This window comes from Scyliorhinus canicula, chromosome 11 (assembly GCF_902713615.1).
Source record: "Scyliorhinus canicula chromosome 11, sScyCan1.1, whole genome shotgun sequence".
NCBI classification, from domain to species: domain Eukaryota; kingdom Metazoa; phylum Chordata; class Chondrichthyes; order Carcharhiniformes; family Scyliorhinidae; genus Scyliorhinus; species Scyliorhinus canicula.
The window spans coordinates 4,394,204-4,408,935 of NC_052156.1; the positions used below are offsets into that span (position 1 = coordinate 4,394,204).

The 14,732-nt window shown below is 51.5% G+C and overlaps 1 protein-coding gene across 1 annotated transcript in view; it reads right to left on the reverse strand.

Moving 5' to 3' along the window:
- The window catches only part of LOC119973633 (phosphatidylinositol 4,5-bisphosphate 3-kinase catalytic subunit gamma isoform-like), a 43,413-nt gene that overhangs the window by 17,575 nt on the left and 11,106 nt on the right, over positions 1 to 14,732 (reverse strand). The window contains exons 5-6 of the mRNA XM_038812014.1: positions 11,394 to 11,540; positions 3,456 to 3,546 (exon numbers count right to left, since the gene is read on the reverse strand). Coding sequence (XP_038667942.1) covers positions 3,456 to 3,546; positions 11,394 to 11,540 — 238 coding nt within the window. The remainder of the gene's footprint in view (positions 1 to 3,455; positions 3,547 to 11,393; positions 11,541 to 14,732) is intronic.

Consider the following 14,732-nt stretch of genomic DNA (forward strand, 5'->3'; position numbering starts at 1 on the left):
GAGGAGAAACTCCTCACCCTCGTCTTTGCCTGTCAGAAATGTCACGCTTTCATCTATGGCACCCAAACAATATTGAAACTGATCAGCATGGTGAACATGAGGAGGTCATCGAGATTGTGACAATCCAAGTGCCGTTGTCACGGCGAACAAACCACCTCGGAGCTGCCCCTGTAGTACACACGCAAGCAACTCCCTGGCTTCATCATAAAGAGATGGCCTGCAGCGCCAGGAGAGCTACCCCAGGAGCTCTACACTTCCCATTCCATGAGAGAGGCGTTAACAGTGCAAGATGGACTGATGCTGTGTGCTGTCGATCTCTGCAGAAATACTACATCCAGCAGCTCCACCAAGGGCCCCCAGGGGTCAAGGTGACAAAGTGTAGGGCTCAAGAAACTATGTACAGTCCGTCAATATATGAGGACAGAATGTGCACCATGCATTGTGCTCAACCCACACCAAACTGAATAACCACTGCACCTGCATGAGATTCCAGAGCTTCCATTGTCCCTCACCACAGTGTTTGACTGGAATGGGAAAGCTGTCCTTGTTGGTTCAATCTCAGGGTGGTTTGAAGTTGAAGACGACTCTGGCAGGAAGAACACTGCAGGAATTTGGGAGCTGCAGAGACACTTTGCCGTGTATGGCGTTCCACAACAGCCAATGACAGGCAATGCCGGGCAGTTTGTGTGCAGGGAGTTCAAGTACTTTCCCCACACATGGCGACTTTGATCACGTTACAAGCACCCCTCCCCCTATCCAGATTGAACGGCTTGGTGGGGTGCGCAGTGAGTTTTACAAAGCACCTCCTGGGAAAATTCCTCCGTGCCAACTCAGACTTTTATGCAGCATTGCTTAATCTGTGCCAAGGAAGGGTTTCTCCAGACACACCAGGACCAGGATACCTGCTGTCAAACCCCGGCTGCAGCCTAAAGTGGAAACAATGTGAAGGAAATGTGAATGGAGGGGAAGCATTAAATGGATATTTTTCGTCAGTGTTTACACTGGAGAAAGACAATGTTGTCGAGGAGAACACTCAGGTTCAGTCGACCAGGCTAGATGGAATTGAGGTTCAAAAGGAGGAGGTGTTAGCAATTTTAGAAAATGTCAAAATAGATAAGTCCCCTGGGCCAGATGGGATTTATCCTAGGATTCTCTGGGAAGCCAGGGAGGAGATTGCAGAGCCTTTGTCCTTGATCTTTATGTCGTCTTTGTCGACAGGAATAGTGCCGGAAGACTGGAGGATAGCAAATGTTGTCCCCTTGTTCAAGAAGGGGAGTAGAGACAACCTTGGTAATTATAGACCTGTGAGCCTTACTTCGGTTGTGGGTAAAATGTTGGAAAAGGTTATAAGAGATAGGGTTTATAATCATCTTGAAAAGAACAAGTTGATTAGCGATAGTCAACACGGTTTTGTGAAGGGTAGGTCATGTCTCACAAACCTTATTGAGTTTTTTGAGAAGGTGACCAAACAGGTGGATCAGGGTAAAGCTGTTGATGTGGTGTATATGGATTTCAGTAAGGCGTTTGATAAGGTTCCCCACGGTAGGCTATTGCAGAAAATAAGGAAGTATGGAATTGAAGGTGATTTAGCGGTTTGGATCAGTAATTGGCTAGCTGAAAGAAGACAGAGGGTGGTGGTTGATGGCAAATGTTCATCCTGGAGTTCAGTTACTAGTGGTGTACCGCAAGGATCTGTTTTGGGGCCACTGCTGTTTGTCATTTTTATAAATGACCTAGAAGAGGGTGTAGAAGGATGGGTTAGTAAATTTGCAGATGACACGAAGGTCGGTGGAGTTGTGGATAGTGCTGAAAAATGTTATAGGATACAGAGGGACATAGATAAGCTGCAGAGCTGGGCTGAGAGGTGGCAGATGGAGTTTAATGCGGAAAAGTGTGAGGTGATTCACTTTGGAAGGAGTAACATGAATGCAGAGTACTGGGCTAATGGCAAGATTCTTGGTAGTGTAGATGAACAGAGAGATCTCGGCATCCAGGTACATAAATCCCTGAAAGTTGCCACCCAGGTTAATAGGGCTGTTAAGAAGGCATATGGTGTGCTAGCCTTTATAAGCAGGGGGATTGAGTTTCGGAACCACAAGGTCATGCTGCAGTTGTACATAACTCTGGTGCGGCCACACCTGGAGTACTGCGTGCAGTTCTGGTCACCACATTATAGGAAGGATGTGGAAGCTTTGGAAAGGGTTCAGAGGAGATTTACTAGGATGTTGCCTGGTATGGAGGGAAGGTCTTACGAGGAAAGGCTCAGGGAATTGAGGTTGTTTTCGTTAGAGAGGAGAAGGCTGAGAGGTGACTTAATAGAGACATAAAAGATAGTCAGAGGGTTAGATAGGGTGGACAGTGAGAGTCTTTTTCCTCGGATGGTGATGACCAACACGAGGGGACATAGCTTTAAATTGAGGGGTGGTAGATATAGGACAGATGTCAGAGGCAGTTTCTTTACTCAGAGAGTAGTAGGGGTGTGGAACGCCCTGCCTGCAATAGTAGTAGACTCGCCAACTTTAAGGGCATTTAAGTGGTCATTGGATAGACATATGGATGAAAATGGAATAGTGTAGGTCAGATAGGCTTCAGATGGTTTCACAGGTCGGCGCAACATCGAGGGCCGAAGGGCCCGTACTGCGCTGTAGTGTTCTATGTTCTATGAAAGTCTCATGAAACCACAGTGGGAAGTCTTACACCAGCTTAAAGTCCAAAGGTGTGTTTGGAATCACGAGTTTCCGGAGCGCAGCTCCTTCCTCAGGTGAGGTCGAATGATCAGCGCCCCTGGTTATGGCAGAGAAAGCTGTAGAGTCCTTCAGTTAACAAACTGTTCAGGATATCACCTGTGTCCCCATTCACACATAATGGCCCAACTTTACACACACAAATCTGGACCAGGAGTTGTCCATTCGGCCCCTCGAGCCTGCTTCCACATTCGATAACGTCTCAGCTGATCTGATTGTTGGCTTAACCCACTGTCTGCCAATCCCCGATAACCTTTGACTCCCTTTGTCAAGCGAGAATGTGCCTGAAGATGCCTCACAAATATTCAATGACCCGGCCTCTGGGGAAAGGAATTCCTCAGGCTGTCCCCCGCCCTCTGAAAGAAAGAATTTCTCCCGCCTCGATCTTAACTATGGCCCCTGGTTCTGGTCTCTCCCACACACGTAAACATCCTCTCTGCATTAACCCTGTCAAACCCCCCCGCAGGGTTTTAAATGTTTCACTGCGATCGCCTCTCATCCTAAACACCAGCGGACACAGGCCCACCCTGACCAACCTTTCCGCACTATCCCCTCCCCCATTCCATGTATCGGTCGAATGAATCATCTCTGAACTGCTTCTATTGCAATTATAATCCTCTCTTAAATGTGGAGACCAGAACTGAGGGAGAGAGAGAGAGAGAGAAGGGGATAGAGACTGGTGCAGAGGGATTGTGTATGGGTTGACTGTACCTATATTACACCCTGTGGCGATGCACCCGTATGGTATGAGGTTCAAATCAAGCGAATTTTCTTGCCAAATGGAATCCATAATCACCAGGATCTGTGAAGAAAATGCACCAGGGTTAGGTTCACACTGGGACTGTGAGTGATTGGACAGAGTCACAATGATTGAATCCATACAGTGTAGCAGGCTATTTGGCCCATCCAGTCTGCACCGACCCTCTGAAGGAGCATCGCACCCAGTCCCACACTAAGGGGCCAGTTAGCGCGGCCAATCCCTGTAACCCGCACATCTTTGGACTGTGGGAGGAAACCGGAGCATCCGGAGGAAACCCACGCAGACACGGGGAGAACGTGCAGACTCCGCACAGAGTCACCCGAGGCTCCCTGGCGCTGTGAGGCAGCAATGCTAACCACTGTGCCACCATGCCGCCTGGGTCTCTGGCGCTGCGAGGCAGCAGTGCTAACCACTGTGCCACCATGTCGCCTGGGTCTCTGGCGCTGCGAGGCAGCAGTGCTAACCACTAGGCCACCGTGCTGTCACTAGACATTCCCCCAGCAAACCCCCGGATATTGATTCATGTCACAGGTGCTGAGGGCATTGATGCCACGTCCATTTGTCGCAGTGTTGCTGGATTCGCTGACAGTGAGGTCAGCAATTCCTGATCAGCCCCCACCAAACCCAGAACCCCTGAGCTGGGAAGTTACAGTGCAGCAATCCATGGTCAAATAGCCAGCTGGAGGTAGCTGTCTGACCTCACAGTGAGGAACAACAGTGGCGGCAGAGTGGAGGGTGCAATACGCAGCCCCGGGCACCAATACACAGCCTCGGATACTAATATGCAGCCCTGAACCTAATACGCAGCCCCAGACACCAATACGCAGCCCCGGACACCAATACGCAGCCCCAAGCACCGATACGCAGCCTCGGACACCAATACGCAGCCCCAAGCACCGATACCGAGCCTCGGACACCAATACGCAGCCCGGGCACCAATACGCAGCCTCGGACACCAATACGCAGCCCAGAACCCAATACGCAGCTCTGGACACCAATACGCAGCCCGGGCACCAATACGCAGCCTCGGACACCAATACGCAACCCTGGACACCGAAACACAGCCACGGACACCAATACGCATCCCCGGACACCAATACGCAGCCCCAAACCCTAATATACAGCCCAACTCTCAGTAGACAACACCAAACCCTAAGTCACAATCATGACTCCCAATAAACAGCCCCGACTCCCGGGACACAGCCCCAACCTAAATACACAGCCCCAAATCCCAAATACACAGCCCCAAATCCCAAATACACAGCCCCAAATCCCAAATACAAAGCCACAAATCCCAAATACACAGCCCCAAATCCCAAATACACAGCCCCAAATCCCAAACAAAGGCGCCTGAACTCAGGAGCACTGTCCCAGATACACAGCACCGATCGTCAAGTAAACATTCCGAATTCCAATAATCAGCCACAAACCCCAATAAATGGTCCTGAACTAAAATACACAGCCTGATCCCAAATAAACAGTCCAAGCCCCAAACCCCTACACACGGCTCCAAACCCCTACACACGGCTCCGAACCCCTATTAATGGCCTCAATACCCTATAGACGGCTCAAAACCTATTCACCATTCAAAACCCCTAATACATGGCCCAAATTCTAATACAGAACCCCACACCCCAATACACAGCTCCAGACACCATTACATGGCCCTGAAAACAATATACAGCCCGAACACTAATATGGAGCCCCAATGCACAACGCCAAACCCCAGTAAATGGCCACAAACTCAATACACAGGCCCAAACACTATGCACAGCCTGAACCGCAATACACAGCCCGAACCCCAATACACACTCCAAACCCCAATACATAGACTGAACTCCAATACACAGTCCGAACCCCAATACACAGACTGAACCCCAATATATCACCCAGACTGAACCCCAATATACAGACTGAATCCCGATACACAGCCTGAGGCCCAATACACAGTCTGAGCCCCAATACATAGCCCGAACCCCTATACACAGTCCGAACCCCAATACTCAGACTGAACCCCAATACACAGCCCGAACCCCAATACACAGTCCGAACCCCAATACACAGTCTGAACCCCAATACATAGACTGAATCCCAATACATAGACTGAATCCCAATACACAGTCCAAACCACAATACACAGTCTGAACCACAATACACAGTCTGAACCCCAATACACAGTCCAAACCCCAATACACAGACTGAATCCCAATACACAGACTGAATCCCAATACACAGCCCGAACCCCAATACACAGCCTGAATCCCAATACACAGTCCGAACCCCAATACTCAGACTGAACCCCAATACACAGCCCGAACCCCAATACACAGTCTGAACCCCAATTCACAGTCTGAACCCCAATACACAGACTGAATCCCAATACACAGATTGAATCCCAATACACAGCCCGGACCCCAATACTCAGACTGAACCCCAATACACAGCCCAAACCCCAATACACAGTCCGAACCCCAAGACACAGTCTGAACCCCAATACACAGACTGAATCCCAATACACAGCCCGAACCCCAATACACTGCCCGAAACCCAATACACAGCCCGGACCCCAATGCTCAAACTGAACCCTAATACACAGCCCGAACCCCAACACAAAGACTGAATCCCAATACACAGTCCGAACCCCAATACTCAGACTGAACCCCAATACACATCCCAAACCCCAATACACAGCCCGAACCCCAATACACAGTCCGAACCCCAAGACACAGTCTGAACCCCAATACACAGACTGAATCCCAATACACAGCCCGAACCCCAATACACTGCCCGAAACCCAATACACAGCCCGGACCCCAATACTCAAACTGAACCCTAATACACAGCCCGAACCCCAACACAAAGACTGAACCCCAATACACAGACTGAACCCCAATACACAGACTGAATCCCAATACACAGACTGAATCCCAATACACAGCCCGGACCCCAATACACAGTCCGAACCCCAATACACAGACTGAACCCCAATACACAGCCCGAACCCCAATACAAAGATTGAATCCCAATACACAGACTGAATCCCAATACACAGCCCGAACCCCAATACACAGCCCGGACCCAATACACAGCCCGAACACCAATACACAGTCCAAAACCCAATACTCAGACTGAACCCCAATACACAGTCCGAACCCCAATACTCAGACTGAACCCCAATACACAGACTGAACCTCAATACACAGTCCAAACCCCAATACACAGCCTGAACGCCTATACACAGCCCGAACCCCAATACACAGCCCAAACCCCAATACACAGCCCAAACCCCAAAACACAGTCCATACCCCAATACACAGCCCAAACCCCAATACACAGCCCAAACCCCAATATTAAGCCCCAAACCTAAATACATATCCCGGAAAACCAATAAACTGCCTCAAACCCCAATACAGAGCTCTGAATGACAATACACAGCCTCAAATACCAATACACAGCCCAGAACACATCTGTACAACCCCAAACCCCAGTATGCAGCCCTGTACCTCTCCACGCAGCTCTGAAACTCAATACATAGCCCTGAACCCCAATAAACAGCCCTGAACCCCAATAAACAGCCAGGAACCTCAGTGCCGAGCCCCAAATATCATCAACAGCCATGCACCTCACAACACAACCCTGAACACCTCTACACAGCTCCTGACGTTTAAAAAAAATAATTTACGGGATGTGGGGGATACTGGTCAGGCCAGTATTTATTGTCCATCACTAGTTGCCGTTCAGAAGGTGGGGGTGAGCTGCCTTCTTGAACCGCTGCTGTCCCTGAGGTGTAGGTACACCCACAGTGCAGTTAGGGAGGGACTTCCAGATTGTTGCGAATGCCTCAGCCTTGTCTTTTGCACTAATGTGCTGGGCTCCTCCATCATTGAGGATGGGGATATTGGCGGAGCCTCCTCCTCCAGTGAGGTGTGAAATCTGTGAAAAAGACATTTACAAGAATCTTCAGCCAGAAGTGCCGAGTGGATGATCCATCTCGGTCTCCTCCGGAGGTCCCCAGCATCACAGATGTCAGTCTTCAGCCAAGACGATTCACCCCACATGGCATCAAGAAATGGCTGAGGGCCCTGGATACTGCAAAGGCTATGGGCCCTGACAATATCCCAACAATAGTGTGGTGAATTATAAACCGAGTAATTCACACTGTGTTCTATGAAACGTATTGTGTCCTTGTGGGTTCTGTGTACGAACCGTTGCGCGGCTCTGCCCATAGGGGGAGATGAGGAGTTTGTACAGGGCTCCACCCTTGGCTCCGCCCATGGCTCCACCCATGGCTCCTCCCACTAACCGGAAGTATAAAGCTCTGCAGTCATGAGCCTGCTGCCAGTTCATCTCGTCGCAGGCAGGCTCTGTTGTAAGATTATTAAAACCACTGTTCACTCCCAATCACGTGTCTTGTGAATTGATGGTCACATCAAATAGTACTGAAGACTTGTGCTCCAGAACTTGCCGCTCCCCTAGTTAATCTGTTCCAGTACGGCTACAACACTGACATCTACCCGACAATGTGGAAAATTGCCCAGGTGTCCTGTACACAAGAAACAGGACAAATCCAACCCAGCCAATTACTGCCCCATCAGTCTACTCTCCATCATCAACAAAGTGATGGAAGGAGTCATCGACAGTGATATCAAATGGCACTTACTCAGCAATAACCTGCTCACAGACACAGTTTGGTTCCGCCAGGGTCACTCAGCTCCTGACCTCATTTCAGCCTTGGTTCAAACATGGACAAAAGAGCTGAATGCCAGAGGTGAGGTGAGAGTGACTGTCCTGACATCATGGCAGCATTTGATCGAGTGTGGCATCAAGGAGCCCGAGCTAAACTGGAGTCAATGGGAATCAGGGGGGAAACTCTCCGCTGGTTGGAGTCATACCCGGCACAAAGGGAGATGGCTGTGGTGGTTGGAGGTCAATCATCTCAGCTCCAGGTCATCACTGCAGGAGTTCCTCAGGTTAGTGTCCTAGGCCCAACTATCTTCAGCTGCTTCATCAATGACCTTCCATCATCAGGTCAGGAGTGGAAATGTTTGCAAATGACTGCACGATGTTCAGCACCATTCACAACTCCTTAGATAATGAAGCAGTCCATGTCCAAATGCAGCAAGACCTGGACAATATCCAGGCTCGGGGCTGACAAGTGGCAAGTTACATTCACGCCACACAAGTGCCAGGCAATGACCATCTCCAACAAGAGAGGATCTAACCATCGCCCCTGACATTCAATGGCATTACCTTCGCTGAATCCCCCACAATCAACATCCTGGGGGTTACCATTGATCAGAAACTGAACTGGACCCAGCCACAGGAGGCTGGGACTCCTGCAGGGAGTAACTCACCTCCTGACTCTCCAAAGCCGTCCACCATCTACAAGCTCTACACTAACCCTTTTTAATCACCTTGGAGGAAACAAATAGACTTGCCTGGATGAGCGCAGCTCCAACAACACTCAAGAAGCTCGACACCATCCAGGACAAAGCAGCCCCGCTTGATTGGCACCGTTTCCACAAACAGGCAAACCCTCCACCACCGACACACAGTAGCAGTCGTGTGTACCATCTACAAGATGCACTTCAGAAACTCACCAAGGTCCCTTAGACAGCACCTTCCAAACCCACGACCACTACCATCTAGAAGGACAAGAGCAGCAGATACCTGGGAACCCCACCACCTGGAGGTTCCCCTCCCAGTCACTCACCACCCTGACTGGGAAATATATTGGCCGTTCCTTCATTGTCGCTGGGCTGAAATCCTGAAACTCCCTCCCTAACAGCACAGTGGGTGTACCTACACTTCAGGGACTGCAGCGGTTCAAGAAGGCAGCTTACCCCCACCTTCTGAAGGGCAATTAGGGATGGACAATAAATGCTGGTCTAACCAGCAACGCCCACATCCCGTAAATGAATTTTTGAAAAACATTGCCCTCTGGTGGTTTATTGCAGTATGAAAGGGGCTGGACAGGGCTCTGAAATTCCTACTCAAATCTGACTCCTCATCCATTCATTACCCTGTTGCCTTTGACTCTCCATAAGGACTGAAGTCGGCCATTTCGGCCCATCGGGTTTGCTCTGTTATTCGATGAGATCAAGGCTGATCTAATATAATCCTTAACTCCACTTTCCCACCTTACCCCCATAACCCTCGATTCCCTGATTGATTAAATCTCTGTCTACCTCAGTCTTGAACACACTTAACAGCCCGGCCTCTACAGCTCTCTGCGGTAAAGAGCTCCACAGATTCACTCCCCTCAGAGTGAAGATGTTCCTCCCCATTTCTGTCTTAAACCGGCGACCCCCTTCCTTACTCTGGCCCTAGACTCTCCCACAGGGGGAAACAACCTCTCAGCATCGACCCTGTCAAACCCCCTGAGAATCCGAGATGTCTCAATAAGGCCGCCTCTCATTCTTCTAAACTCCAATGGGGACAGGCCCAACCTACTCAACCTCTCTCCTCACAAGACAATCCCTCCACACCCGGGATCAGCCCAGTGAACCATCTCTGTGCTGCCTTCATTGCCGGTATATCTTTCCTTGGATAAAGTGACCAAACCTGTTCACAGTATTCCAGGTGCCGTCTAACTAGTTCCTTGTCCATTTTTAGCTCCTATTTTTATCTTCCATTCCCTTTGAAATAAAAGCCAACATTCCATTTACCTTCCCAATTACCTGCTGAACTTGCAGGCGAACCCTTTGTAATTTATGCACGAGGACCCCCAGATCCCTCCGTGCTGCAGCTTTCTGCCGTCTCCATTTCAAATGACATTCAGCTCCTTTATTCTTCCTACCAAGGTTCCTGGGCTGGATTCTCCAATAATGGGACTATGGCCCCTGGCCAGCGTCAAAACGCTGGCGTTTCACTCTTGACTTTCCTTAAGAAAGTCCTGAGCGATTCTCCTACCTGCAGAGGGCTGGCAGAGGCCCGGAGTGCTTCTCTCAGCTCTGCCTGCCGATATACGCGGCCCCGCACTTCCGGCTGGGAGTCTGCGCCTGCGGCGGCGGCCGCCCCTGTGCGACATGACGGACTCATGACCGTGATTGAAGAAGTAGTTCCCCCCCCTGAGATCGGGATGTGCCCGTGGATCAGTGCTGCCCGATTGATTGCCTGGCCATCCGTGAACACCCCCTCCCTCCCCCGTGACGGATCCCCCAGCCAACCCCTCACCCCCCAGGTGACGGATCCCCCAGCCAACCCCTCCCCCGACTGAGCCTGCAGCCGCCACACGAGGTACCCGACGGCCGATACGCGGTTAGAACCACGTCGTCGGGAACGCCGCCAGTTACCCTCGGTGAATCACTGGGGGGCCGCTCTCAATAGCCCCCTACCCAACCGGGTAGACCGCGCGGGCGCGATTCGGGAATGCCGGCAGTTACCCTCGGTGAATCACTGGGGGGCCGCTGTCAATAGCCCCCTACCCAACCGGGTAGACCGCGCGGGCGCGATTCGCCGGTCAGTAGCGCCGGCCACGATTCCCGCGTGAAGGCCATTCTCCGGCCCCGTACCCAACGCTCAGTGAATCCAGCCCCCTAACTTCAGACTTCCTGACATTATATTCCATCTGCTAAGTTTTTGCCCACTCACCTAATCTGTCTATATTCCTCTGCGGACTCTTTGTGTCGTCCTCACCATTTGCTCTCCCACCTATTTATGTGCCATCCACAAAGTTGACAATGGTACATTCACTTCCCTTGTCCAAGTCATTCAGATATATTGCGAATCACTGTGAGCCCAGCACTGATCCCTGCGACACTCCACTAGTTACAAATTGCCATCCTGAAAATACTCCTCTTATCCCAACTCTCTGTCTTCTGTCAGTTAGCCGATCCCCTATCCGTGTTTCTCAGCTGGTCAGAAAGTCATGGTCCAGTCAGGCTTACCTGGATAATCAGCATGTCCTGTCTCAGATCATCGCCGTGTTTGAAGATGATGCCCACAGGTTGGCACTGAGTTCCACTGGCATCTTCGCAGGTGAACTCCAGCCACAGGGGCTTCTTCTTGGAGGCCATGATCTTACAGCGGTCAATCTATGGAGGAGCAGGGGAACATTGCCATCATCGACAACAACAACAACAACTTGCATTGGTACAGCGCCCGGAAAATTGTAAAGGAAAACCCCAATTCGCTTCACGGGAATGAATATCGAACAGAATTTGACAGCGAGACACAAAACGAGATGTTGGTTTGGATAATGAAATCGGTTTTTAGCAGGATGAAAGCGAGGTGGAGATCGGAGTGGTTTAGCGCTGGGGGGTACACAGCTGCCAATGATTAGAATCTGAAATAAAAACAGGAAATGCTGGATCACCTCAGCCGGATTGGCAACGTCCGGACAGAGAAACAGAGTTAATGTTTTGAGTCCAGTATGAGTCCATTTCACCCCTCGACAGTTCTGGAGAAGGATCACATGGACAGGAAATGTTAACTCTGTTTCTCGCTCCCCACCCGGACCCACTGAAGCAATCCGGCATTCCCTGATTCTCTCTCCCCACCCGGACCCACTGAAGCAATCCGGCATTTCCTGATTCTCCCTCCCCACCCGGACCCACTGAAGCATTCCGAAATTTCCTGATTTTATTTCTTATTTTCAGCATCCGCAGTATTTTGCATTGATTTAAATTCGACATGATCCAGACGCACGAATCGGAGGGGCGGAGTGATCTCACAGGGTTGTAGGGGCTGGAGGAGGTTACAGAGATAGGGAGGGGGTGTAGGGGCTGGAGGAGGTTACAGAGATAGGGAGGGTTGTCGGGGCAGGAGGAGGTTACAGATAGGGAGGGGTGTAGAGGCTGGAGGAGGTTACAGAGATTGGGAGGGGTGTAGGGTCTGGAGGAGGTAACGGAGATAGGGAGGGTTGTAGGGGCTGGAGGAGGTTACAGAGATAGGGAAGGCTGTAGGGTCTGGAGGAGGTTACAGAGATAGGGAGGGTTGTGGGGTCTGGAGGAGGTTATAGAGATAGGGAGGGTTGTCAGGGCTGGAGGAGGTTATAGAGATAGGGAGGGGTGTAGGGGCTGGAGGAGGTTACAGAGATAGGGAGGGTTGTAGGGGCTGGAGGAGGTTACAGAGATAGGGAGGGTTGTCGGGGCCGAAGGAGGTTACAGATAGGGAGGGGTGCAGGGGCTGGAGGAGGTTACAGAGATTGGGAGGGGTGTAGGGTCTGGAGGAGGTTACAGAGATAGGGAGGGTTGTCGGGGCTGGAGGAGGTTACAGAGATAGGGAGGGCTGTAGGGTCTGGAGGAGGTTACAGAGATAGGGAGGGTTGTGGGGCTGGAGGAGGTTGCAGAGATAGGGAGGGTTGTAGGGGCTGGAGGAGATTACAGAGATAGGGAGGGTTGTAGGGGCTGGAGCAGGTTACAGAGATAGGGAGGGTTGTAGAGGCTGGAGGAGGTTATAGAGATAGGGAGGGTTGTAGGAGCTGGAGGAGGTGACAGAGATAGGGAGGGGTGTAGGGGCTGGAGGAGGTTATAGAGATAGGGAGGGTTGGAGGGTCTGGAGGAGGTTATAGAGATAGGGAGGGGTGTAGGGGCTGGAGGAGGTGACAGAGATAGGGAAAGTTGTAGGGTCTGGAGGAGGTTACAGATAGGGAGGGGTGTAGGGGCTGGAGGAGGTTACAGAGATTGGGAGGGGTGTAGGGTCTGGAGGAGGTTACAGAGATAGGGAGGGCTGTAGGGTCTGGAGGAGGTTACAGAGATAGGGAGGGTTGTGGGGCTGGAGGAGGTTGCAGAGATAGGGAGGGTTGTAGGGGCTGGAGGAGATTACAGAGATAGGGAGGGTTGTAGGGGCTGGAGCAGGTTACAGAGATAGGGAGGGTTGTAGAGGCTGGAGGAGGTTATAGAGATAGGGAGGGTTGTAGGAGCTGGAGGAGGTGACAGAGATAGGGAGGGGTGTAGGGGCTGGAGGAGGTTATAGAGATAGGGAAGGTTGGAGGGTCTGGAGGAGGTTATAGAGATAGGGAGGGGTGTAGGGGCTGGAGGAGGTGACAGAGATAGGGAAAGTTGTAGGGTCTGGAGGAGGTTACAGATAGGGAGGGGTGTAGGGGCTGGAGGAGGTTACAGAGATTGGGAGGGGTGTAGGATCTGGAGGAGGTGACGGAGATAGGGAGGGCTGTAGGGTCTGGAGGAGGTTACAGAGATAGGGAGGGTTGTGGGGCTGGAGGAGGTTGCAGAGATAGGGAGGGTTGTAGGGGCTGGAGGAGATTACAGAGATAGGGAGGGTTGTAGGGGCTGGAGGAGATTACAGAGATAGGAAGGGTTGGAGGGTCTGGAGGAGGTTATAGAGATAGGGAGGGGTGTAGGGGCTGGAGGAGGTGACAGAGATAGGGAGGGTTGTAGAGTCTGGAGGAGGTTATAGAGATAGGGAGGGGTGTAGGGGCTGGAGGTGGTGACAGAGATAGGGAGGGTTGTAGGGTCTGGAGGAGGTTATAGAGATAGGGAGGGGTGTAGGGTCTGGAGGAGGTTACAGAGATAGGGACAGTTGTAGGGGCTGGAGGAGGTGACAGAGATGGCGAGGGTTGTAGGGTCTGGAGGAGGTTATAGAGATAGGGAGGGTTGTCGGGGCTGGAGGAGGTTATAGAGATAGGGAGGGGTGTAGGGGCTGGAGGAGGTTACAGAGATAGGGAGGGGTGTAGGGGCTGGAGGAGGTGACAGAGATAGGGAGGGTTGTAGGGTCTGGAGGTGGTTATAGAGATAGGGAGGGGGTGTAGGGTCTGGAGGAGGTTATAGAGATAGGGAGGGGTGTAGGGGCTGGAGGAGGTTACAGAGATAGGGAGGGGTGTAGGGGCTGGAGGAGGTGACAGAGATAGGGAGGGTTGTAGGGGCTGGAGGAGGTGACAGAGATAGGGAGGGTTGTAGGGTCTGGAGGAGGTTATAGAGATAGGGAGGGGTGTATGGGCTAGAGGAGGTGACAGAGATAGGGAGGGGTGTAGGGGGCTGGAGGAGGTGACAGAGATAGGGAGGGGTGTAGGGGCTGGAGGAGGTTATAGAGATATGGAGGGTTGTAGGGGCTGGAGGAGGTTATAGAGATAGGGAGGGGTGTTGGGGCTGGAGGAGGTTACAGAGATAGGGAGGGGTGTAGGGGGCTGGAGGAGGTGACAGAGATAGGGAGGGGTGTAGGGGCTGGAGGAGGTGACAGAGATAGGGAGGGGTGTAGGGTCTGGAGGAGGTTATAGAAATATGGAGGGTTGTAGGGGCTGGAGGAGGTGACAGAGATTGGGAGGGGTG